We start from the raw sequence: 27,936 nt of genomic DNA, 5'->3' as shown, positions 1-27,936 counted from the left end.
GGCCAGGATAAGAGCCTGCCGAGGGGTTAGGCCAGTGCTGGGGCCAGCGAGGCCGGCATCGGAGCCTGCCTTGAGGCATGACCAGTGCTGGGGCCTCCAAGGCTGGGATCGGAACCTGCCGAGGAGTTAGGACGGTGCTGGGGCCAGTGAGGACGGCATCGGAGCCTGCCGTGAAGCAAGGCTGGTACTGGGGCCTCCAAGGCCAGGATAAGAGCCTGCCGAGGGGTTAGGCTGGTGCTGGGGTCAGCGAGGCCGTCATTGGAGCCTGCCGTGAGGCAAGGCCGGTACTGGGGCCTCCGAGGCCAGGAAAAGAGCCTGCCGAGGGGTTAGGCCGGTGCTGGGTTCAGCGAGGCCTGCATTGGAGCCTGCCATGAGGCAAGGCCGGTACTGGGGCTTCCGAGGCCAGGATAAGAGCCTGCCGAGGGGTTAGGCCGGTGCTGGGGTCAGGGAGGCCGGCATTGGAGCCTGCCATGAGGCAAGGCCGGTACTGGGGCCTCCGAGGCCAGGATAACAACCTGCCAAAGGGCTAGACCGGTGCTGGGGCCAGCAAGGCCGGCATCGGAGCCTGCCGTGAGGCGAGGCCAGCATCGGAGCCTGCCGTGAGACATGGCCAGTGCTGGGGCCTCCTAACCCGGGAACGGAACCTGCCGAGGGGTTAGGCCGGTGCTGGGACCAACGAGGCCGGCATTGGAGCATGCCGTGAGGCTAGGCCGGTGCTGGGGCCTCCGAGGCCGGGATTGGAATCCTGCCAAGGGGTTAGACCGGTGCAGGGGCCAATGGCCAGCATCGGAGCCTGGCATGAGGCAAGTTTACTCCTGCGCCCTCAAGGCCGGGACCAAAGCCAGCTTAGGGGTTAGACCGGTGCAAGGGCCAGCGAGACCAGAACTGGGGCCTCCCATGAGGCAAGGCCGCTGCTTGAGCCAGCGAGGTCTGGATCAGTCCACTGAGTAGCCAGACCACTACTGGGACCATCAAGAGTGGGATCGGTACTTGCAACGCAGCATGCACAGAGAAATATCGCAGAAAATATAAATCAGACGCTTCTCTTAATCAGCAATAACTAGGAGGAAAAGGGCAACAGGAAGAGGTTGAGCTATAGAAAGGGCCCTATAGTGAAGCAACTAATGTGACCAATCAGAGGGTATGTAATACTGGAGGACGGAGCCTCTTTAAAACGCAGGAGGTACATAAACAAATGTATCAAAGTAAATCACCAAAGAAGCGTGCGATGGAGGGAGGGGGAGGGAATGGGATGGGGGCTGGAGGAGGGCTAATTGGATGATGTGTGCTTGTATATCCTCTCAAGTCTTGTACTCCAATGTGATTGATATATGACTACAATGCACCAATTTAAAAAATAAATTATTAAAAAAAAAGAAAAATGAGATACTTTGATGACTATCATTTATAACTATGCTATCTTGATGTTCTAGCTTGATAATATTAGACATGACGTGTAAGACATAGGTTTAATTCTAAAGGAGGAACTTTTACCTTGCTTCTAATATTGGCCAAAACAAGACAGAATAGGAACTGTTCAACAAGAGAAGCAGTAGTGCACTCATAGCTAGAGCTTATTTCTGTAACTACTGGAGTTTATGACAAAATGTTCATTGTAATAGTAAAAAAAAAAGAGCATCTTCTAACTTGAAGATCAGAGTAACTTTTTATGAAACCCACTCAATAAATGTTTTCAGAATACTGCCTACATAATAAGTGCTATGGTGGAATGAGGGGAGAGTGATGTCTTAGTTTGTGTTGCTATAACAAAATACCCGAGACTGGGGAATTTATAAGAAATAGAAATGGATTTTTCACCACACTGGAATCTTAAAAGTCCAAGATCAAGGCACCAGCAGATTCAATTGCCTGGTGAGAGCTGCATCCTATGCAGAAGAGAAGAATTCTATGCCCTCACATGGCAGTTTTGTATGGAAATCCAAAGAGGGGCCACAAAGGACATGGCATTTTAATAAAGCCTTAAAGAACGAGTAGAATTTTTATTTGCAAAAGAAACTGAAAGAGAATGGGAGGGTGGCATTGCTAGAAGAAGGGAGAGTTCATACTTTTAGAATAAGAAAAATATTATAGGTTAAAGACACAAATCTAAAAGGTTAAAGACCACCAGTGCCATTTAATATTTATATAGCATACATCTTATGCGAACTCAAAGCTCAAGAGTAAAAAGTAATGCTAGATACACCAATAGGAAATGAATTCATAATAAAAAAATACCTAGCAGTTACTAGGATCCATCCATCCATCCATCCATCCATCCATCCATCCATCCATCCATCCATCTGTACATCCATTCATCCATCCATTTACTCAATCCTACAAGCTAGGCCCTGTTCTAAGTACTTGGAATATAACCAAGAACAAAATCTTGCTTTTGTAGACTATATGTTTTATTAGGTGAGAAAAGAAATGAGTCAAATAAAAGGCAAATGCTGTCAGATTTGATTGTGAAAAATCCTACTTAAATAATAAAGATAGGCCAGAGAATAGGCTATTGGGAAGATGGCTGCTCTTCTACACAGAGAGGTCAGGGGAGCCTTGCTGATGGGTGACATTCAAGTAGAAAGCTGGGGAGGGGAGGGAAGTAGCCTCGAGGATCTTGAGGGATGAGTGGTCCAGGGAGCAGGAACAGCCCATACACAGGCCCTCTGTCTGGAGATGTCCAGCAGGTCCAGGGTGTGAGAATGGTGAAGAGGGCGTGGTGGTGGCAGAGGAGTGAACAGAAGAGGATAAAGGGTAAAGTGAGGGAGACAACATGGGTCCGGCCACAGTGGGCTTTTTACTCTTAGTGAGTGGGATGGACAGCCAGGGGAGCATTCTGGGCACATCCCATTACTAAGAACTGAACTGTGTCCCTCCCAGAAAACTCATATGTTGAAGTCCTCACCCCCAGTACCTCAGAATGCAACTCTATTTGGAGACAGGATCTTTAAAGCAGTAAGCTAAAATGAGACTGTTGGGTGGTCCCTAACCCAATCTAGCTGGTGTCTTTATAAAAAGAGGAGATGGGACCAAAAACATGCACCAAGGGAAGGTCATGTGAGGATGCAGGGAAGATGACCAGCTACAAGCCAAGGAGAGAGGTCTCAGGAAAAATCCCTGTGACATCTTGATTGTGAACTTTCAGCCTCCAGAACTGCAAGAGAATATAATTCTGTTGTTTAAGTTTATGGTACTTTGTTATGACAGCCAGGAAGGAAAACGAAGACATGACCCAATTTTTTTAAAAAGTCTTTGGCTACTGTGCTAAGGTGCAGAAGATGCACAGCAAACCAGGTAAAGACACTGGCTTAGGCCAGGGACAACCAGTGAGGGGAAAGTGATCTCTCCAGACACCTCCCCTTTGAGGTCAAATAGGAATTGTTGATCATCAGACATGGGGTACAAAAAAAGAAAGGCATCTAGGGTGACCCCAGGCTTATGGTATGAGCAACTGGAAGCCTGAGGCCATCTTTTATTGTGAAAAAAAAAAGACTTCTTTAAAATGCAGGCCCTTGCCCATCTTCCTAAAAGTCCTCCAGGGCCCACAGGGGTCCATAATAGGAATATAGAACAAATGAGTGAACATCAGAAAGGAAATTAGTGGCTGTTTAGAACTTAAAGCCTGAGTTCCAGGATGAACGCTAACTAAATCATGGTGCTTGCTGCAGATATTAAGAACAAAAAAATTTGCATAGCATTCGAAATAAAACTTCACCTTCCAAAAAGACACGTATCACCACTGGAGAGAAATGGAGGCAATCTACTTTGAGGAAACTGGCACAAAGATAGTCTCCAACAAGATTGGATCAAACCCATTTGCAATGTGCCTTTTAAGGGCACCAAGGGCAAATTTTATGTGCTATATAATTTTGCTTAATGCTTGCTGCCATTTATTGGGCATTTATGACATGCCATGCAATGACCGACTGATTTGGATTGATTAAATCATTTGATCCTCACAAATAACCCCAACGAGGCTGGCAGGATGGTTATTATCCCTTTATTACAGATGAGGAATGAAAAGCTAGAAGAGGTTAAGCAGCATGCTTTGGGTCACCCAGTTAATAAGGAGAGTCTGGAATCTAAATCCTGGTGTTAGAGTTTAGAACACACATTCTGGGTCATGAGGGAAGGGCTGCTTCCAGTTCAGCCTCTCCAGCTAAGGCAGCCCTGGGACTTTGGGTAAACACAAACCCTTTAAGTTTGCTTCAGCTAGTCTCTAGTTTGCTCATTCTATACCCTTCCCTGCAAATCAGGTGAGACAAAGAAGTCAATAACTACATGGGATTATTTTAGGGCCATCAAGCAGGCTTATTAGTTGGGGTAGAGATTAAAAATTTCTTTATATGAACCAGAAGAGATTTAGCATAATCTCTGGGGCACATGTACAAGATGGTAAAATGTCTAGAGAAGCCTTTAGATAAATTAAGAGTCAGGTTAATGTTGTATACCAGTCATGGAAGTTTATAACTATCTTCAAAGATTTGAAAGCCCTTTACGGGAGAAAGATGGAAATAAGATTGAGGAAGTATAAGTTATAGTAGGTAAAGCTCTTAATTTAATCTAGGAGAGAACTCTAAGAATCAGACCTTGCCCATGGAAGACTCCTGGGATAGACTGAGGGTCCCATTCAAGGGGCGACTAGAGAATAAATGATCAGAAATGCTGCTATGGGCAGGTGTTGGTTGTCTAGATGGTCTCCAAGGATCTTTTAAATGAGATGGTGACAGTTTATGCAAAGGTATGGCCCACAGCCTGGTGTGGCTACTGTGTAATTCATCATTCGATTTTCAAGTTATCTATGATGTTTTATCAGACTGCAGGTCTGGACTGTAGGTGATGTCCTATGACGTGTCAAGGGGCAGTGACAACACAAATGTAGAAAGGAAGGCCCATAGAGCTCTGCCTCAGCAGCCAGCCATGTTTCTTCCTTCTTGCAGTGGTTTTTTGGAGGTCACTGGAAATAGCCAGGGAGATAGAGAAATAATACTTTCTAAATAAAATGTGGTTCGATCAAGAATGAAATCATGTTGACAGGAGACAGAATGTCCTAGGGTAGTGAAAAGAAAGGCAACATCACCCCAGACAGTGCCACATGGGAAGCAGCCTGCGACTTCTCCTCTCTCAGATCCTCCAAGATGCGGGTACTGAGAGATGTTTCTCCAATCATTATTTTTGGGAAGGAGGCTTTGTTTTCTCAGAGTGAGCAATCTTCTCAAAGCGATGCATGTTGGACTCTCTCTGTTCTGCCTGGCCTAGGAGGAGAACCCTAAGCCTTGACCTGGGCTGGGAGTGGAGCAGGAAAGAGGAAGTAACAAGAGTCCAGGGGGTGGCACAAGGCGTGGGCACAGCTTTGGATCAGATGCCAAGGTCACGCTGCAACCTCCCTCCCAAGCCCCACCACCCTTTTCAGTTTGTTCTCTTTGTTTTTGTTTAGAAAAAGAGCCCTACTTGGTATAGGTTTAATAGATCCACTCACTGGTCTAAACTCAACTGAATATTCCATAAGTATCCACAGATATTAAAAAATTGCATGTGTTAAGTGGAAATATATTTAGCAATATCCTACTAATGTGCTGTCATGAGTATCTTTTTCAGAAGAGTGCAGCTCTTGAGAGACAGGAACACTTTCTGGGTGTAGAGTAAACATGAGCAGATGAAATTCCATTGGTTGAGAGTTGTCTCTAGGAAGCAGATGTGCTCTAAGAGAAAAAGGGATGGATTTGGGGCAGAAAGACACAGGCTTGCAGGGTTGGCCCCCCAGTTTACTGCCTAGGGCAGCACTTTGCAAATGTTTACGAGGAAGTAGCAATTTTTATGGTGGATTTCTTTTAATTTTCAATTCATCACAAATGGATACCTTTATAAGATATAATAAAAAGTGTCCACAAGTGAAAACCTTTTTTTTTCCTTGAAAGTCTGGGGATGGAATCTAGGGGCATTCAACCCCCGAGCTACACCCCCTGCCCTATTTTTTATTCTTTATTTTGAAACTTGTTCTCACTGAGTTGCAGAGGGCCTCACTAAGTAGCTGAGGCTGTCTGTGAACAATGATCCTCCGGGTCTCAGCCTCCCAAATGCTGGGATTACTAGCATGTGCCACCACACCTGGCTTGAAAACCTTTTTAAATCATGAGATGCATCAGACATAAAATTATTCTGTCCAATTGCCATAAAAACATCTGAAGGTGTGTTCTTGATTTCTATGCTTTTGTGGTGGTAGATATGTACCGAGCAGTTTGTGGGCCATCCTTTGAGTCAACAGCATAGAGGAACTTGCTTGACCATCCTTAGCTCCTCCATTTTCTCAGTCTTCCTGGGTGGTATAAGATTAAGTAAGATGATGATGACGGTGCATTATGTGTATTTGATTAAAAGGTATCACCCAGATTTTAAGTTATTATTGTTCTCATTAATAATAAAAACAGTTAAAAACAGTATCGATATGCAACCAATATGGTGACACAAGTGTCAAGAGGCCAAATTAAATTTGGCTTTTCCTTTGGCAGGGAGGCTCCCGATTAGCACAAAGTAATCAAGTCAGAATTCATAGAGACAACAATTTCCCTTTGAGTCAGGCATTTCCCCAATAAACAATTCTTGGCTGGGAGGCAGGAAACCACAGCTTGAGCTCCCCCCGGGGCCCCTCTTGCCTTTGGCTCTCTGCCTTGGCAATTGACAGGATGGGCCTTTCAGTTTTCCCATCTATAGAACCCACTGCACAGCAGTCCCCTCCCTGGGACATGCATTTCAGGGTCCCAGTTAAGATACGTACCTCACATCACATGGAAACACGTTCTCCTTTTTTACCAGGTAACTCAGTCAAACACCATGCCTGGAGCCATTCTGAGAAGCCTTAGGCATTTCTGGGGCATAAGGCAGGGTGGTAGTGGGATGTGGATTCATACATGTACATATGCACACCCAGGTGTGTACACACACAAGAGTGATTCAGAACCAATGAGAGAGATGAGAGATCTCCCTGAGAGACGGGGTCTCTGCTGCAGGCCTGTGCGTGGGAGCTCTTGGTGCAGGTCTCCTAGTTATGCTTTTCGAGGCAGATTCTGGTGATAGATGGCTGCACCAATGGTTGCCAAATACTTGAGGCTCAAGTGCATATAATCCGACCCCAGTAACTGTCTTCCAGCAGCAAGAACAGGGAGAACCTCTCCACCTCCCCAGCCCCCAGCGCGTCCCACCACCATCTGCCCCTCATCTTTTCCTGTCTTATGCATAAACTGTCTTTTGAATATCATAAAAAATGAAAGAATAAAAAATAGGGGTGGGGTGTGGCTCAGAAGTGGAATGCCCCCGGGTTCAATTCCTGGTACCTCAAAAAAAATATCATAAAGGTAATATAAACAAAATTGGAAAGTAAGCAGTAGATAAAGATATGAAATAATAAAGTATTTTTCACTTCATTTCTCTGTCCCAGGGATAACCTCACCTCCATTGATAATCACATGCACTTGTGAAATAAGCTAGATTCAGAAAAGTCGAAGGTTGTACATTCCTCTCCTATGTGGAAGCCAGAGAGAGAAAAGGAGCACAAGAGGGATCTCAGTGAAAATTGAAGAGAGAGTAAGGAGAGGGATTCAAGAAGAGGGAAAGGGGAGAGAATAAAACCAACCCAATGTATTATGTTCAGGTATGAAATGTCACAATGAATTATGTATGTTTATATTATATATAATTATAACACACCAATAAAAGATTAAAAATAATCGTGTGCATAGCCTTTCAAAAGTGTTAATGTTTTGAGAAACAATATTTATGTGTGTGTATTTGGATGTTGCAGTTTTTTCAATAACTATGATTAGACTTTAAAAATTGGCAACCTAATTTTCTCCCATATTCTCCTTGGTATTCTTTTCTTTGTTTCTGGGGGGACAAGTCCTTGTTCACAGTTTTCCATCAGGATCTAATTTCCTACTCTGTCCCCAGCTGGTCCCTCCCCCTCCTCGGCCCCCTTACCTTTCCAGCCTCTGCATGGTCATGGCCAGCGTCTTGTTCAGCTCTTCTATCATCCTGCAGCCCGAGGGGTGCATGGGGAGGGTGCCGGTGGAGGAGGGGAGGTGCTGGCCGTGGCCACCATACTGCAGCTGGTGCTGGATCTGGGAGGGCAGGACGGTGTGGTGGTGCTGGGCCATGCCCTGCTGGCTGCTCTTCTGGGCTGCGTAGGATGCCAAGGAGAGCTCTGGCCCCCCCACGGGCATACAGATCATGACTTTCTTTGGAGGTAGCGGAGGCGACAGTTTCACTGGCAGACAAGGCAATTTCACAGGGGCGCCAGGATCTGTGGCAGAAGGAGGGCGAGAGGCAGACGTGAGCTGAGGTCATCAGAAGAAACCTGGAATGCCGTTTGTGCTGCCTTAGGACTGGGGCCACTGAGGTGGGCCCTCTGGATAAGACACACCAACTAAAGCCACTCAGCCAGCACCCACCAACCTGCTTCCTGCTCAAAGTGCGCTGGCCCCAAAGGGCTGTGGGAACCAAATGCTAGCAGTGTCTGTCTCAGGGCACATCACACTGAGCCCATGAGCAGCCTCAGATATCAAGAAACCTTCTCTAGGATCTGCCGCCATGTCTACAGATTTGTTATTGTTAAAGTAATGTAGCCTCGGGGCTAACCCTTGCCAACAGGCAAAAGACACAACCAGCATTGGGGTCAAGTCCACTAACCGTGTGTTCCTGTGCAAGTGACTTTATGGCTGCCAGCTTTAATTCCCCATGGGTCACCTGCAGATGATCATCTGGCCTTGAGAGGTCATTTGGCAACGAAGAGCTGTTGCCACCCATGGTGGATTGTTCAAACGATCAGAGGCCCCTTCAGGGCATTCTGGGCTATATAGTTCATATATTATATGCATGAACTGAAGATAGTTTATTCACTATTTTAGAAAATTTTGTACATGAAATGAAGCCTGTGCACACTGAGCCATTACAAAGCATCACCTGTACCACCGTGTTAGCACTCAACAAATTTGGATTTTGGAGCAGAGCCAACCCCTTTTTACCATGACAGTGCCACTGAAGCTTCCAGAGAAGGTCTACACTTGAGAGGATCAGGGTCAGACCAGCCCCAGGGAATACTGGGAGCTCTTATAGTACTTTGTGCCCCACACTTCTGGAAATCACCCAGCCCTGTAGAGGGTTGTAGTTGATTCATCTAGAAGAGGCTTGGCCTGGAGGGTACTTCAGGGGAGGAGCAGGGTGCCTCAACATCACACCTTGGCCTCCATTTTGGGGAGCACTACATGGTTCTGGCTCTTGATCTCTGAGATCTGACTTTTTTGCGCCTGTCTGTCTGCCGTATGTGTGATCTTCCTCCTGTCTAACTCCACATTACTGCCAAATGACACATCCCTAGAGTACAAATCTGATCATGTTATCTCTCAGAAACCTGTGGACTAAAGCTTCTGCTGCAGCCATCAAGGACCTTTATGGGAAGTCTGTGGTTTGGGGCATGTCTTTAAGCCTATACTTTATGAAGTCTGCTCTGGGTTCCCCCAAATAACCCTCCCTGCGGTACCTGGAAAGCCCCTGAGCAGAGTTTCTCCCATGACACATAGCATGTTTCTTTCTCCTGTGGATTTTAGGGATTTGGCATTCCACAAACTCAGGCAATCTCCACCGTTAGCTAAGAAGGCAGGTAGCCTTTGCTCTCACTTCATGACAGTTGCTGTTGCAGACTTCCCTGGCCTGCTCCAAGATCCTGTGCCTCAGCTTACCTCTCCTGTCCACTGAGAAACAGCAGGTAAGTGTTCAGAGATCCCCATCCTCCTCTAGATCCAGTGTTGATTCTCACCACTATAACCCACAAGCATGTACCCTCACTCCTGACTTTCGAGTTCCCCAAGATATTGGATGTTTCCACACTCCCAGGCCTTCATATGTGACTTTCCCCGTGTTTGGAATACCTTTCTTTGATTTGTCTTGTTGGATAATTCCTACTCCTTCTTCTAGATCCGGCACACAAAGAAGCTCCCTGGAAAACCTTTCTCCATCATTGTATCTTTCCACTCTGTACCGAGGGTATGTGTCGGGTCAGTACTGACACTGATGGCAGTAGTGATGAGGACAGTCATCATTGTAGCTGAGACAGATCGAGCATCCCTTATCTAAACTGCTTGAGTCCAGAAGTGCCTCAGATTTCAGATCTTTCCATATTTTGAGATATTTGCCTATCACAATGAGATAACTTGGAGACAAGACCCATGTCTAAATTTGAAACCCATTTATGTTTCATAAATGTTTCACCTATTTGCATAGCTTGAAGGTAATTTTATATAACATTCCTAGTAATAATTTTGTACATGAAACCAAGTTTTATGTCCCTTGTTGTATCATGTTGGAACTCAAGAAGGGTTGGGATTTTGGAGCACCTGGATTTTGGCTTTTCAGATTAGGGATGTTCAACTTGTATCTCTAGGTGCCAGATACTGTTCTGTGTGCTTTTCATATACTAATTTAACCTGCACCACAAGCCTGTAAGGTAGGTGCCATTATTATCCCACATTTGAAGATGGTGAAACTGACTCTGAGGACATTATATTGCATTCTTCCTGTTTATATAGCTGTATTCTGGAGCACAGTGACGGTGTAACTTGTCACGGTCCCCTGACCATCTTGTTAAGGCACAGCTCATGTGTCAAATGGCATGAGCCATGTCTATAGATGGAGCCAAAACTATGATGAGCTGCTGCTGGATGGATTCATGCCTTTCCTAGAAATAGGTACTCCAGGAGGGAGATGTGAGTGTAAAGTAGATTACAATCTTAGGATCAGGCAGCTCTGGGTGGATGGATGCTAAAACGCTGATCCTATGACCAGTATACAGGAAAAGCTAGTAATTCGGGGGCCTAGTAATCTTGTTCCTTTAGTACCCAAATGCAAACCAGCCTCCTGCCTGCTCATTCCCCAGGGCCCATCCTGTTCATTGTGATCCCCCATGGACATTACACAAGGCCACGTAGGCAGGAGCATACTGGTGTGCTAGATAATTTCAAGGTCCTGAGTGAGAGGCCTGAATGCCACAACTTTGTCAGTTTCTGTTACTGAAAGCTTCTCTCCTGTGGCTCTTGGAAGCTGTAGTACAAACGTAGCAAATGCAGCAGGTCTGGGAGTGGTAAGGGTTTTCCTACAGGGACTGTTGGCCCATGACCTTTTGCAGGTTCTGGTTCTGTCTACAACAGGTTAGTACATGTATCCTTGGGCAGGAGAAAGTAGAGCCAGGAGGGCAGAGTGGACTCTGCAACCTAGAAAGGAGCAGTGATAACATTGGGTTCTGACCTTCTTGCTAAGTAAACCTTCCTTTTTTTTTTCTTATGGTACTGGGGATGGAACCCAGGGGCATTCTACCTCCTAGCCACACCCAGCCCTATTTTTTATTCTTTATTTTAAAAGAGGGTCTCACTGAGTTGCAAAGGGTCTCACTAAGTAGTAGCCGAGGCTGTCTGTGAATTGCGATCCTCCTTTCTCAGCCTCCCGAATGCTGGGATTACAAGTGTGTGCCACCACGCCCGGCTAAGTGAACCTTCTTTTACACACTCTACCATAAGACTTCTTGTCACTACTTCCACAACAAAATTTACTTGGCTTTGCCATTTTAAAAGGCCAGGTAGGCCCCAGGAGTACTATAAAAACAGGCTAATGAAGAAAATATCAGCTGGTTCCAATTAATGGAGATGGTCCTTTATTGTTTCAGAAAAGGTTTGGGGTGATGGGGCAGCCCCCTCTTGTCTCCTGTCTGCATCTTCTTTCTGGATGTTCTGCTGCCCATGACTATACATTAAATAAGGGTGGAGAATAAGGATGAGTCATTTTTGACTCAAGAGGAAAGAAATTTTTAAAAAGTTGAATTGTTCAAAAGGGAAGAAGTTTTCTTTTAAAGACTAAAATCAGAATTATCTGTTTTCTGTGAACTCACTGTGCAGGTTCTATCTTTCCCGAACATTGTGCAAAACTGAGAGTCTGGGAAGCTCAGATCTTTGGGAACAGGGGAATGCCTTTCTTTCTCTCTCTCTCTCTCTCTCTCTCTCTCTCTCTCTCTCTCTCTCTTTCTTTCTTTCTTTCTTGGTGGTACTGGGGTGCCTGGAAACCCTTCTACCTCCAGGTTACACTCCCAGACCTATTTTTTTATATTTTTATTTGGAAACAGGGTCTCTTAAGCCAGCGCGGGTGGCTTCAAACCTGCGCCATCCTCCTGTCTCCGCCTCCCAAGCACGGGGATTACAAGTGTGCGCCATCATGCCCGGCTATTTATTTATTTATTTATTTTTACATCTTAATACTAAATCATTCACTGTAGCAGGCCCAGAGGCAAGATCTGGAACCTACTGAATGCCACCTGTTGTTCTGAATTTCTATCTTTCTATCTATCCTTTCATCTGTCTTTCCTTCTTTTTTTTTTTTTTCAGTACTGGGGATGGAACCCAGGGACATTCTACCTCTGAACTATACCCCCAGCCCTATTTTTTATTCTTTATTTTGAAACAGGGTCTCACTGAGTTGCAAAGGGCCTAAGTAGTAGCTGAGGCTGGTCTCGAACTTGGATCCTCCTTTCTCGGCCTCCCAAATGCTGGGATTACAAGTGTGAGCCGCCACACCCAGCTTCCTTCTCCCTATCCCTTCTGCCAGTCCCCTTGTATACTCTGCCTCCTGGATGACTATACCAGCCTGGGACCTCATCTCCTCTAAGTACGTGGACACAGGCCCCACTTTTCTAACCCCTGTCCACCAGACATCCCCTTAACACACTATGGCTATGTCTGGAGTCTTGCAAGGCTCCAAGCCACGCTGCAAGTCCAAGAATGGCCCTCAGCCTCAGGCCTATCCACCCCTTGCAATCCCACCAGTCAGGCAGTTTTCACACTGGGTTTCCCAGGAGCCATGCTCATTCGCTCATTCCTTCTTCTGAGCCTTGGTGGTACCCATTTCCACACTGTCCCTATTCCTGCCTGAGGATCAGAACTGCATTTTCCCATTCAGTGGCCCTCATATTGTCCTCTGTGACCTTGATGGTCAGCAGGCCCACTGCACTCTGCTGTGTGATAGGGATCAGTGCGGACCCCATCCATCTTCCTGACTAGCTGTCTTCCTGACTAGCTCCAGGATGCCCTTCTTTGTATCCATCAGTGCTGGGGCAGGTTGGATGGCGATGAGGTGGTGAGTAGCCCCACACTGATGCTGTCTTCCTCCCCAGGGATTCTACAGTTGGGTCAAGCACTGCATTTTTAATAAGCCAGGGTTGTAAATCGCTCTTTGCTTCTTATTCTTAGGCTGTTCTCTGAATAAAAGATAACTACTTCTTAAAACAGTCTCTGGATCACCTGTGACAGTTACCTGATGGTCAGGTCAAAGCCTGTGTTCTAGGCTTTGCTTCTGATGGGCCTACTCAATTTGAGTCTGTTTGGACTTGTGACATGCTTCCCAGAGCTAAGCATACACAAGGAGCTGGGAACACTGGTTAAGGGCTGCTAAATGGCTTGGAGCTGGATGCTGCCCATGGCTGGGACATCCTAACATATGACCGCTAGGCCATATCAGTTCTACCCAGCATCAGGACCAACATCTGTCCTGAGAGGTCACTGATAATGGTCTCTAAGTTCTAGTCTATGCCCTAAAGTGGAAAAAAGTAAAGGATCAACTCGCCCCAAAGCAGTTTATGGAAAATGAATTTGCCAAAAATGAATTCACCTACTGATTATTTTGCTTAAACTTATGCAATTAAAAAGTATTCTTTAGACCAATCTGCTTAACAGTACTTCCAATTAAATTTCATATTTATAAAAATCATTTGTCATGGAACATTTTGTGCATATCTTCTACGTCATGAATAGATTTTTCTATTTTTCTTGCATTATTTTATTATTATTATTTTTCTTCCTTTCTATTATTCTTTATATCTCCCTCTTATTTTATTTTCTTTGCAGTACTAAATTGAACTCAGTGGAGCCCAGCTACTGAGCTACAATCCCAGCCCTTTTAGTTTTTATTTTGAGAGAAGGTCTTTTTTTTTTTTTTTTTTTTGGTGGTACTGGGGTTCCTGGAAGCCCTTTTACCTCTGTGATACACTCCCACGGGCTACACTCCCAGACCTATTTTTTAACTATTTTTTATGTGGAAACAGGGTCTCTTAAGCCAGCGAGGCTGGCTCCGAACAAGCGCGATCCTCCTGTCTCCGCCTCCCAAGCGTGGGGATTACAAGCGTGCACCACCACGCCTGGCTTGAGAGAAGGTCTTGATAAGATGTTGAGGCTGGCCTTGAAACTGTAGTCCTCTTGCCCCAGGCTCCCCGTCACAGGTCCCAAACTACTCCCTTTTCCTACAGTAAATCCAACTACGTCATTTTTCTTGACCTGTTACTGATTTTGCTTGCTGTGCGTAGATGTGATACATTAATTCACCTGTCCTATGCACCAGCAGATGTGAGGCTAGTGTATAGGAGGTGCTCAATAAACATGCATTGGCTTTCCTTCTCATCCTGCCTTCAGAGCAGTGTGAAGGGGTGGGAACTCGTGCCCAGAACCCCTGCACCAAGGATCTGCTAGTCATAGCACAATCTGTGTCTATCCACATCTGAGAAGCATCCTCTAAGAGGGCGCCTTTCCAAAGTGGCTGTTCCCCTCATCCCCCGCAGACACAGTGAGGATCACAGGGCCTCCTGGGGAGGAGATTTGGCCAGGGGCTGCTCTAGGTGCACTGTGGGGACTGGGGGCTGCTGGTGAGTATTCTGGTGCTGGATGTCCTGGTGAGATCAGAAGAATAGCCGAGCTTCATCTTAGCTCCGAGACCAAGAAACTCTGTTACTTTGCTCAAAGCATCTGACCTTCCTGAGCCTCAGTTTTCTCATCTGTAGAGAGGGAGAATTCTGTACCACACAGGTTATTGATTTACTTTTGTAGTTCTGGTGATGGAACCTTCGGTGGAGTGCTCTACCATTGAGCTACATCCACAGCCTTTGTTATTTTTTTTTTTTTAAGACAGTCTCACTAAGTTGCCCCAGCTGTCCTCAAACTTGTAATCTTCCTTTCTCAGCCTTTCAAGAAGCTGGGATTATAGGCAGGCACCAGGGTGCCTAGCAAAGGCTTTGGCAATTTTTTTTTCCAGTGCTGGGGACTGGACCTGGGGCTTTGTGCATGTTAAACCAGCACTCTACCACTGAATTGCAGCCCTGTTCCCCCAGGTCGATTATGAGAAGTAAATGGATTAATGTCCATGAGGCTCCATATAAGGTGCTGGGGGGACAAAAGGGTTGGAATCTAGCCTGAGGCCTGTCTGGGCATAGAGTTGTTACTCCAGAGGAAGGGGAATCCTCCACAGGGAACCTTTCCTAAATTTTGCAATTTCAAGGGGAGTTTTTATCCCTCTGTGGGTTAGAAGAGGGTCTAAGTACAGAACACCCTAGTACAGTCTTTGGTCTGCCACCAGAGTCCAAAAAATGTGGCCTTAATTGATTCTGAAATAAACGTCATGGCATATTCCTTGCTTCAGTCACAGGTTGTTTTGAAATTCAGACACTGTGAACATGCTGTATAAACGGAGAAGCACCATGTATATTTGCAGCATTACTAATAGGGTTTTTGCCACACCTCTGAAATTCTACCTACTCTGATGCTTCCCAGCCTGGGGTGGGAAGATGGGAGCCAAGAAAGCAGCAGAGGGTGTGCTTATCATGCAGCTGTATTATTTTCGTAAGCAGATGCAAAAGCAGAGGTGATTGGACAGTGAATCAAGCAGTACAGCAAAGACGCTTCCATGGGAGCATCTCTGCAGTTCCCCATGTTTGCAACAAAAAACAGCAGGAGGAGGAGGCGGAGAGGTTGCCGGTGTTTCAGTGTGTTGCTCTGATCACACTGCAGGGCTTAGTACTGAAAGCCTGTGTTACAGATCATGACTCTTAGAGTCAGAAAACTCAGACTCCCTTCCTCTGAGCTAGCTGGGAAACCTATCTAGCCTTTTGGGAATTGAGTTCTTTGCTGGTGAAAGTCTAGGGTCAGAAATGCTTCCTGTATCTGGATAGCACCCCACTGAAAAACAGGCTTCCTCTCTACCCGATGCAGGATATTTGTCGGCTGTTGGAGGACACACTGTGCCTCCTGCACTGGCGAGGATGGTGGTGGTGGCTGGGATTGCTGGAGTCTACACAGAGCTCTCTGCTCACTCACATATTTTAGCAGCCAGACTGATCGCGATGTAGTATAGTCACAAAGCTTTCTCTATGGAAAGATGGAAGAGATGAAAATGACCAGTTTCAGGGAACGAGGAAAATAATCCTGAACTGGGAGTGTCTCTTGGCCATCAAATCCAAGATGGCCATATTTTCAGACATGACACAGCTCTGGTTTATGTCTTCGGACAAGGAAATCAAAGTGTGAGATTGCTTCTGGAGTCTGTTCTCAGCTACAAGACTCAGCTGTAAGAATGAGGGTGGATAAATAAAGAAAGGTTGGGCACCACCAACCCCAAATGCTCCCAAATCCAAAATTGTGAGTGCTGGTCTGATACTACAACTGGAGAATCCCACACCGGACCTCACACTACAGGTTGCAGTCAAAATGCAAATGCACTAAAATATTATATAAAATTGCTATCAAGCTATATATGGTGATATGAAACATAAATTATTTTGTGTGGTACTAGGGATTGAATCCAGGGTGTTCTACCTCAAAGCTACACCCTCACTGACATTTTATGTTTTATTTTGAAATAGGGTCTCACTTAGTTGCTAAGAGTCTTACTAAATTTCTGGTGCTGGCTTTGAACCTCTGTGATCCTCCTGTCTTAGCCTCCCAAGTACTGGGATGACAGGTATGCTACTATGCCTGGCATAAATAAATTTTGTATGTAGATTTGAGTCCTATCTCCATGATACCTCATCATGTACCTGCCAATATTCCAAAATCTAAAAAATCCCCAAATCTAAAACATTTCAGGTCCCAAGCATTTCGAGCAAGCTATACTCAACCTGTATACCTCTAACCTCTCTTCTCACCACCATCAATGGGCTTCTCACTTAGCACCTGCTGTAGAAGCCCCTTTATAACTGCTGACATAGCAGTTATAAAGTCCTTGTCAATGATAGTAGCACTTGGTGCCTAATGAACAGAGGTGTTGTAAGAATTTCTCAGTCATCTGCCACCCAGCTTCAGTGTGTTACTCTCTGATCTCATTTCACAGATATAGGGCTTTTACTGGAAAATGTAAAGAACCTATTAGAGGTGTACACAGAATTACATCAGAGTCCAACACCATGGACCTGCTGAGTCAGGTCTCCCCTTGCCTGCAGGAGGGAGCTCACGGGTACTCCATCAATTTCCTTCAGCAGCCAGGCCACCCTAAGACAACAAGACAGCCTGGAATTTTGCTTGGATCAAAGGCAAAATGCCCTAACTGGTGAGATGGAGTGAAGAGAGGAAGTTATGCTTGGTTCAATGCCTGAGACCTGGCATCCTCCCCCAAGCCAGGCTAGCATGCAGCAACCACAGCAAATACCGCATCTGAAACATTTTGCTTAGTTTCTCTGAAGAAGCAGGTATCTCCCTGTTAACTCTTGAGCAAATGATCCTCCAGCTTATCCTAAAAGGCCTTCAGCAACAGGGGCCTCTCTTCTTCCTGCTGCTGGTCAGCAATGGCTAAAGGAATAGGGATGTTTTTTAAATGTCAAAGATGAGAAACCAAGGGTAGCAAGTGGACACCCTTTGTGATTTCAGGTTGATGCTGAATATCCCCAGTTACATTGGCTAATCTATTATAAACCCATTTGACAGCATCAGTGCCCATTCCTTCCACCACAACTGCAAGAAGGCATGCTTACTGGACTCAAGCAATTGTTGCCAAAGTCTCCAAGAAATGTTCACTTCCTGCCAAGTTAAAGTGCTCAGCCTGGCATTCAAGGCTACCTGGCTACCCCCAGATTCCCTTCAGTCCACTTCTCAGTCCCACTTTTCATGACTATGCTACAAGAATTCTGCAAAGAGGGACACTTGTTATTTCTTGAGCACAACAGGCCTCTGGCTCTGCTTCCGGTTTAAGAACAGCCTCCTGCTCCAACAACCATCTGCAAAAACTTTACTCATCTTTAAGGCATGATTTAAACACATCCTCATGTACAATACTTTTATTGACTCTTCCCAGAGAATCTGACCTCTTAATGTTTGTATTTTTTCAGAGCCACTTTTCTACCGCCCCATATTCAACATTCTCTGTAGATTACTGGCCATAGCTCCTGTGGTTGATGGCTTTAACAATTTTGTACATTATATGAGGGCTTAGCAAAACACTTGCACATACTGGCACTCAAAGCCTGAGTGCTGAATAAATTAAACCTCCAACCTAACAGTGCTATAAAAAAGATAGGCAGAGAAGTCAGAGTAGAAAGCATCCTTTAAAAAATCATTACATAGTCCTTATATGCACTACAGGAAAAAATATGCATTTCAAGAGAAGAAAATTGGAGAGAAATAGGTAAAGTAAAAAGTAAGTCTTCCTTCCTTCCTTCCTTCCTACACTAGGGGATGAACCCCAGGGCATTCTACCTTTGATCTACACCCCTACCTTATTTTATTTTTAATTTTTGACACAGAGTCTCACTAAGGTCCCGAGATCTTGCTTTGTTGCCGAGGCTGGCCTCAAATCTTTGATCTTCCTGTTTCAGCTCCCAAGTACTGGGATCACAGGCATACACATTCCTTCCATTTATGCTTTAAACTTCCAGAATATTATGAGATGTGACATCTTAACAACGTTCAGGTGGGGCCATCCCATTTTTAGGCAGAGCAAAGGTTCAGCCTGGAGCATGCCTTTGACATGCAAAGTGGCCAGTCTTGAGCAGCATGGCCTCCGTCCTACTGCCCTTGTCATTTGGATGTCCTATGCCCTTGCTTCCATCAGCCCAGGGACAGCCACCAGGCAGCCAGGCTGCAAATGGTGCAGAGCTTGCTACATGTTCAGAGCAGCCAATCCTAAACGGTTTATTCTGCCTCACTTTTCTGCAGAAGCACTAGTAAAGTCTCTGGCCTCAGCTCTCCCCAGGCACCTGCTTTCTGCTCCTAACCTCCTTGAGGCTCCCCCATGAGGCCCTGCGTAGGGCTCCGGGCTTTCTGTCTCACATGGGAGGATAATAGAATTTAGCTTCCCTCAGCTTCTGTCTCCACCTGACTGCCCACCTCCTGAAAGGGCCCAGAACGCCTTCCATGTTAACTGAGGGAGCGTAAGCCTCACCGAGGCTTCCATGCTATGATCCACTTTTGCCCGTGTAGGGAAACAAGTGAAGTCCGAGTGCACCGTGTTCTGACCTGCCTTTCTTTCAGTGTCAGAGTAGACTGTGGGGAGGGAGGCGGGACAGAGGCAGAACCACATGGTTCCCCAGTGTCCAAGAAGAGGATAGGAGCAGGGTGGAGGGGGATGCTGGGGAGAGAAGGGAGGGAGAAGCTCAGAGAGCAACAGAAACAAAACAAAATGGGCTGCCCGAAGGCAACAGCAGGACGGGGACGGTGTCCACAAACCCAGGGAGATGGCTATAAACTGGAATGCTGGTCTTGGCTCTCCAAGCACTGGATCTCGGCTCTCATTAAACACACCCAAGTGCCAGGCCCAAAGAACTCTGTAAGGCCCAGGTGCCGTTTGTCAGGTACAGTTGTAGCTGCAAATACTTAGGTAACATTGAAGCTTGCAGTCACCAGCGTTCTGAGAATATACAGTCTTCTCTGAGCATTTGAGGGGGGATAGTTAAAGGAACCTTCACAGATAGGCAAATCAGTACATGTTGAAGACTCTTATAAAAAATGGCTAGTTTTTGCATAGAACTCACAGGACCCTTCTGTATACTTTGTGGGTGGGGGGGTGGGTACTGGAGGTTGAATCCCCATGTACTCTAGCTCTGAGTTTACCACAAGCTTTATTTTACTTTTTATTTCGAAACAGAGTTGCCCTAAGTTGCTGAGGCTGGCCTTGAAAACTGTGATCCTCCTGTGTTGGTCTCCCAAGTTCTGGGATGACAGGTGTGTGCCACTATGCCTGGTTCTTCTGTATACTTTAAATCATCTCTGAATTATTTATAGTATCTAATACAAGGTAATACAATACTGTATAAATATAATAGTTGTTGAACTATATTTATAAAATGTATATTACTTCTATTATTATTATATTGCTCTTTTTATTTTTTTCCACCAGTATTTTTGATCATGGTTGTTTGAACCTGAGAATGTAGAAGTTCACAGATATGGAGGGCTGACCAGAGTAAGCTTCCTTGTATTTCAGACTTGTTTTTATTTTTTTAATTTTTTTTGGTGTGTATTAAGGATTGAACTCAGGGGCATTTTGCCTATGAGCTATACCCCTCTAGCCCCCTATTTTATATTTTATTTTGAAACAGGGTCTTCCTAGGTTGCTGAGAGACTAAGTTGTTGAGGCTGGTCTTGAACCTGCAATCCTCCTGTCTCAGTCTACCAAGTACTGGGATTACAGGAGTGTACCAGCATACCTGGCTAAGGACTTGTTTTTGAGGATCAGTGACAGTCTCCTTTCTTTGCTGACTGTGGTCAAATACTTTCCATGTGATCCATGTCTGTTACCGGCTCTTAGAGATGGTCTCTTTCTGGTCTGTCCTTTAAAACCTAACTAAACCTCCTCTTAATAACTAAGTTCTTTGAGAACATTGCTTCTTTTTAAAATACAAGATAATATTTGTCTGTGAATTATGCTATAGGATGACTGTGTTTCCTCCTCTCCCAAATTCACACATTGAAGTTTTAATCTCAGTGTGACAATATTCAGAGTAATGACAGGCAACTGAAGTCCTAAGAATGAGACCCCAATCCCATATGATTAGTGTCTTTCTAGATAGTAGAGACACAAGAGATCTTTCTCTCTCTTCTGCTACATGAGACAAGAGCAAGAACAAGAAGCCAGGCATGGTGGCACACACCTATAATCACAGTACTTGAGAGCATGAGACAGGAAAATCACAGGTTCGAGGACAGTGTCAATAAGTAGTGAGACTCTCATCAATCCAGCGAGACCCTGTTTCAGAATAAAAATAAAATGAGGCTGAGGGTGTAGCTTGGAGATAGACTGCCCTGGTTTTAATCTCTGATATGAGAGAAGAAGAAGAAGAAGAAGAAGAAGAAGAAGAAGAAGAAGAAGAAGAAGAAGAAGAAGAAGAAGAAGAAGAAGAGGAGGAGGAGGAGGAGGAGGAGGAGGAGGAGGAGGAGGAGGAGGAGGAGGAGGAGGAGGAGGAGGAAGAGGAGGAGGAGGAAGAAGAAGAAGAAGAAGAGGAGGAGGAGGAGGAGGGAGGAGAGGGAGAAAGCTGTCAGTCAGGGAGATAGCCCCCACCAGAAACTGAAATTTACCAGCCCTTGATCTTGGACTTCTGCCTCAGACTGTAAGAAAACAAATTTCTGTTGTATAAGCCACCTAGTCAATGTTATTTTTTATGGCGGCCCAAGCTAATATGAGTTATAAAAGTAAAGAACAGATTTTCTAATGTCTTAATTGGATTTAAACATATAAAGCTAAGAAGCAAAAAAATCTTATTATTAAAAAAATAACACCTGGAACAGGCATCTTGGTATAACACTTGTGAGAATCTGGAGTCCAACAGAATGGGTCTGAGCTCATCTCTGCTACTTACTAGCTATGTAACAAGGATCAAATCACTTAGCCTTTCCAAATCTCACTTTAATCTTCCAGGAAATGAATGTAAGATGATAATGGTGTCTAGCTCAAAGGACTGAATGATGCAGGGTCAAGTTCTCAAAAAGTACTAGCTGCCATTATTATTACCCGAATGTGAGCGTTAGACTGTGAAGTTTAGTTGCCATGTGAGTTTACTTTTATATATATATATATATGTATATATACATATATACATAAAAACATACATATATGCATGCACTTATGTAATGGGGTTGAACCCAGTAGCATTCTGGATCCAATCTAGAACCCTAAAACTTTTTATTTTTGAAAAGCAGGGTCTCACTAAGTTTCTAAGGGTGGTCTCAAACCTACAATCCTCTGGTCCAGCCTCCTAAATACTGGGATTACAGGTGTGTGCTACCACACCTAGCTCAGTATTGAGTATTAAGCCCAAGACTTCACGCATGATAAGCAAGAGCTCTATCACTGATATCCCCAGCCATATATTTTTATTTGACAAGATCAAATTAAGTTGACCATGCTGGCCTCAAGCTTGGGGTCCTTCTGCCTTAGCCTCCTGAGTAGCTGGAATTACAAGTGTGCACCACTGGGCCCAGCTTGACTGTTCTTCATTTTATTGATATGCGTAGGGTGCCCCTCATGGTACCTTACTCAGAAGGCACAGGTTGCTCATGGTATGTTTAATTCCGGAGTCTGGGTCAGGGTGTCGGGCAAGGTGACTGATGAAGGCTGAGAAAGGCAGGGACAGTTTCCCCCTCCGTCACACCCTTCTTCTGGGTTTATCCACCATTCCTATAAGAATCTGTCTTGAGATTCATTCACCACAGATCACATTCATAACCCAACTGGCTCTGCTAGGAACTGTGCTTCTGGAAAGCCACGAATTTGATGTCCCCACACCCCTGACCCTGAATGGTAGCCCTTGTACAGGTGGATGATGGAGAAGATGGGATAGGGGAGATGACAAGAAGAGAAGAAGGAGGACAGAGCGAGAGAGCTTCTCTCTGCCTGGCTGAGGACAGAGACACTTCCTAAGGCAAACGGTCTCTAAGGTAATGGCAGCCTTCCTGATAACATGGAGGTAAACGACAAAGCAGAGACAATTCTGTGTCTCTTCTCTTGATCGTGGACTCAGCCATTGCTCTGGTCCAGGCTCATACTTCCTTAGCTCCAAGCAGACCGTTCACCACTGTCATGCTCTATTAGCCATGTTTGATGCCTTTGCTTTGGCTTGTTTTTCCTTTTAAATGTGTCAACAGAACAGACACTGAGAACTGACTAACACTCATAAATCTCAATTTAGAGCTCTGGAGTTCTCAGTTTATTAATTCCTCCTGACATGGCCCAGATGTCTCTAGAGTAATTAGCAACGTAACAGGGTTAATAGGGATGGCTCATGGTGGTACAGATTCACTATGACTGATCGCTAACTTATAAAAATTAAATATGGTTGAGTCTAGACCCAAAAGGATAGCACTAGACTTGAAGACCCTGAACATCTCTACCAAACTCCTTCCTTTCTTCCTTCTCCTCCTTCTTCTGTACTAGAGATTGAATCCAGGGGTATTCTACTTATGAGCTATTCTTCTAGTTTGATTTTTAAGTTTTTTAAAAAAAATTTGAAACAAGTTCTCAATGAGTTGCTGAGTCTGGCCTGGAACCTGTGATCCACCTGTCTCAGTCTCTCAAGTACTGGGATTATAGGTGTGTGCCACTATGCCAAACCTGGTCTTCTTTATCATATAAGAGACTTTCATGTACATGATGAATATGTAATGTATTTTTGTGCATTTGATACAAACCATATGGCAGACAGGTTCATAGATAACACAGTCCACTCCTCTGGGAAGGCAAAGAGAATGGGCTAATTTAGACATCTTTAGGCTATCATATTCAGACATTCCTTTGAATAGCAGGGCATTCAAGCTGCAGTGCTTAGAGCTAAAGTCCACTGTGCCTCCATCCATTAGAAAGCTAGAGAAATCAGGGTGTTGAGTTAACAAATTCTGAAACTCTGTGTGTGTGTGTGTGTGTGTGTGTGTGTGTGTGTGTGTGTGTGTGTGTGATGGTGATACTGGAGATTTAACCCAAGGGTATTCTACCTCCAAGTTAACATTTCCAGACATTTTTATTTATTAATTTATTTTGAAAGAGGTTCTCACTAAGTTGGCAAAGTTCTCGCTAGTTGCTAAGGTTGGCCTTAAACCTGTGACCTTCCTGTCTCAACCTCCCAAGCACTGGGATTATAGGTGTGCACCGTGGCTAAAACTCTTCTTTTAAAATGTTTTCTTATCTGGTCTGCTCTCTTCCTGCTATTGGTTGCTTGTCATCTCATACTGAAATGGCTGGAGGGAGAGCCTCCCTGGCTCAGAGGGCTCCATTGAATTCTGTAAGTGATTCCAGCCTTTCCAAAGGACAGTCTCCAGCAGAGATGGCTGTGATATGCATGTGATCTGAGGGGAGAGAGTCTCAAAACAGATTCTTCCTGGGATGATGGGGTTCACAGCTCAGTGCTGCCTTGGTGGCTTCTCTGAAAGGCCTTCAACGTTCTTCTCTTTCTGCTCCTGCTGTACAGTGAGCCAGGAAAATATTTTACGGAATGTTTTCTATGGTGTCACTTCATGCTCAGAAACCTCCAAAGGCTTTTCCATTGCTAAGGAATAAAACCTAAATCCTACAAGCCCTTACCTAGTGAACCCTGTCTCTCTGTGCATTTCAAAGTTGCCTCCGAGGGTTCAAAAGGTAACTCGAGACTTCTCCAGTAGTCCCTCTGTGAGGCTACCCAGGACCATAACCATTACTCCAAATGACAGGTATTTTATCCATCTATTTTATCTCTGCATATAATACTGCTATACCCCTTAGTATCCATAAGGGGTTGGTTCCAGGACCCCTGTGGATATCCATGCCCACAAATGCTTAATTCCCTTAAATAAAATGCTGTAGTGTTTACATATAATGTATGCACATTCTTTCATATACTTTAAATCACCTTTTGATTACTCATAACACTGATTATGATGTAGTATTTTGTACATAGGTGGTGTGTTGTTTAGGGAATAATGACAAGAAAAAAATGCTTATACCCATTTGGTAGAGATGCAAGTTTTTCAAATATTTTCAATCTATAGTTAGTTGAATCATAGATGAGAAGCCCATGGATATGGAGAGCTGATGGTATATGCATTCATTGACCTGTTGCAGCTGAATCCACTTTAGATTTTTCTTTCTTTTTTTTTTTTTGGTGATACTGGGATTGAATTTAGGGGTATTCTACCTCTGAACTATATCCCTGGCTCTATTTGATTTTGAAATAGGGTCTCACTGCATTGACAAGGCTGGCTTCAGACTTGTAATCCTCCTATCTCAGCCTCCCAAGTACTGGGATTGCAGTTGTGCGTACCACATCTGGCTAGAGTTGAATACACTTTGATACCTAGCACAGTATTCTCTCTGTAGTAGGTATGTTGAATAAATATGTACTACATGTAAATGTAGGGGTTTATCTTGCACAATATTTAATCTTTTTTAAGAAAAATTTGCAATCAAAAATTTAAAACTTCGACTTGGTAATTCTAATTCTAGAAATAAATTAAGGAAAACTTGGAGGCGCATATAAAGGTATCTGAAGACTGTTGTAGATGTTTGTTGATGTGCTTCTTACAATAGAGAGGACAGAAAAGCAACAGAGGACCAACCGGGTAAATCTTGATCTACCCCACGATGCTAATTAAGTCATGTTGTGGAATATTTACTAACATGAGAATCAGTTCAGAAGATGTCACCAAGTACAAAAGCAGGTGGTAAGATGATATGTGCAGCTATATTCTATCTTTATTATATATACAGTGGACTTCTCTTAAAAAGAGTCCTCTGGGGCTATTCTCCTTTGTGATTTTATTTTCTACGGATTTATTTATTTATTTTGCTGTAAGCTCAAGCAATTTTGTTATTACAAAGATAGAAAGATAGGGCAGGTTAAAGCACTGCATTAAAGGAATAAATGCGGTGGAGTAACTTGAAAATAAGTGACACTTTTTTATGGCTTTACATTTCTGGGCACCTAACCAAAGTGTTATTAATATGTTGAATGGTTCCTTTAGATGGACATTTGCTATTTCAAATCACAAATATCCAACTGGAATGGACGTACACATTATCAGAGTAGTTTGCTGCAAGCCTGTGTTGAAGCTGGGCTCTAATAAAACTCAGTACCCTGTGAGAGACACCTGCTAGGACAAGAACAACCTCCACTACACCTCCTGGTCAGAAACACCAGGGCCAATCATGCCTCCTCTGCAGGATGCCTGTTGGCCCAGGAGAAGGGTTTTTTCTTAAACCTCAGTTTTCCTATTACAAAATAGGTTAATATTCTTCTCTACTTTCACTCCAACTGACATATTACAAAAGGCTATATAGAGATTGATTGGACACTATTTGTGAAAATACCTGATTATTAGTAGACAGTTTGGAGCCAGGCGTGGTGGCATATGCTCGTAAGCCCAGAATTTGGGAGGCTGAGACAGGAGGATTGTGGTTTGTGGACAGCCTCAGCTACTTGTTGAATCTCTCCATAACTTAGTGAGACCCTGTTTCAAAATAAAGACTAAAAAATAGGGCTGGGGGTGTAGCTCAAAGGTAGTATGCCCTTGGGTTTCATCCCCAGTACTACAAATAAATAAATAAATAAATAAATAAATAAATAAATAAATGGCAGCTTGACTGGAATCAGCTGAAATTATTATCCTAGTGTTCTCTTGAATCTCTTAATCTAATATTATATCACAACCTTAAGTCACAAAGTGTTACATGATTTGTGTCAGTGTTTGGTGAAATACAATTTCATTGGATCCCCAATTTAACAACTGTGAGTGCATTCATGAATATGTCAAAAATGAAAATACCCAAATCCTTTTAGGGCAACATTGCTAAGCTTATTATTCCTCTAAAAGTAGCTCCCACACACTTTGCAGACCATCTTAGCTTTTTTTTTTTTAATTTTCAGTTTTAAGAGAACGGACAGTACAGAAATGCATTTTCATAGAAGTCATATAGTGGGCTTCAATTCAATAGCTTCAAGACAAAACATTTAAAGCCTTGACACACGCATTATGAAAGAAACAAAGTACTATTCTTTATCTCTGCAAACATTTTGATGTTGGATCTAATTCACCCAGATGGGCAGATAATCTTCAATCAGCCACATAAATAACAACATATATATCTGGGATACACAGGACTGAAGGCTTTTGGCATATGGCTGGCGGGTGCATGTCAAAATGCTTCTTGACACAAAAACACAAATCCTGGTCATGACCGCATGTACCAAGACACACACAGAAATGCCCCAATGTCCCCCAAGGCCACCTCCCCAGAGATGTGCCTTCAGGCCTCAGTTCTGAAGAGCAAGAGAGAAGGAAAGGATCCCTTGAAGGGAAGGGGGTGGGGGCTCACGCGCTCGAAGACGTCCCGACTCACCTGTTAAGTGGTTGGCAATCCGGGCAGTGGGTTTGGGAGGCAGGGCCGGGGGCTGCTTGAGAAGGGACAACTGTTTCACTGGGGTCTCCTCATGGTCTCCAGAGAAAGCAGCAGGTTTTTTGGGGGGCAGTAGCAGGACTGGTTTGGCTGAAGGATCTTGGGACAGGAGGACTCCAGACTCACTGGCAGAGGGACTCTCTTCAGACACTGAGGGGACAACCACATGATACACAGGAGACATTACACACACGCAGTGCGGGCGGGCGGCGGGGCCAGCCAGGAGCACGGACAGGGACGCAGGCGGGCGGGCAGGACAGCAGGACACCGGCTGCCTCAGGCTGCCATGTGGGTGGAGAGCTAGAATGAGGACACTGGAAATTGATCAAACAGGGGGGGTTGTAGGACAGAGGGGAGGCAGAGGGAGAAAGAGAGAGCGGTGGAAGGAGCAAGACGGAGAAAGGAGGAGGAAGGGTGTTTTCTCATAAAAATACGTCATTTTAAAGCCAGCACTTTTATCATACAACAGCACGGCAAGTGCAGGATATCACGGACGAAGAGGTCCTCAAAAGCCAAGCAGAGGAACCGAATGCTGGCGCCTCTACTCGGGCCCGTGGTTGGCAAGTCTCAGCATCATCTCCTGGGTCTTGCTTTGGCCCTGGTCTCGGTGTTTGGGACACCAGGTTCTGCAGACAGCCTGGGAGGGTGACACTAAAGACTGCATCTGCGGGCCCTGAATGGCTGTTCTTTCATGCTCGGGAGTGGTCAGTGCTGAGCCACAGCCTCCCAGTTAGAATT

At 44.6% G+C, this 27,936-nt stretch overlaps 1 protein-coding gene across 1 annotated transcript in view; it reads right to left on the bottom strand.

Moving 5' to 3' along the window:
• Positions 1–27,936, bottom strand: part of LOC308273603 (phosphatase and actin regulator 1-like) — a gene marked incomplete at both ends in the record, with an annotated part of 491,535 nt that overhangs the window by 21,196 nt on the left and 442,403 nt on the right. Inside the window, 2 exons of the mRNA XM_080710811.1 lie at positions 7,975–8,296; positions 27,142–27,348. Coding sequence (XP_080566937.1) covers positions 7,975–8,296; positions 27,142–27,348 — 529 coding nt within the window. The remainder of the gene's footprint in view (positions 1–7,974; positions 8,297–27,141; positions 27,349–27,936) is intronic.

This window comes from Muscardinus avellanarius, assembly GCF_963383645.1.
Source record: "Muscardinus avellanarius genome assembly, chromosome: 14".
In the NCBI taxonomy this organism is placed as follows: Eukaryota; Metazoa; Chordata; class Mammalia; order Rodentia; family Gliridae; genus Muscardinus; species Muscardinus avellanarius.
Note: the sequence above shows the minus strand (reverse complement) of the source record. Positions and strands in the feature narration are given on the sequence as shown.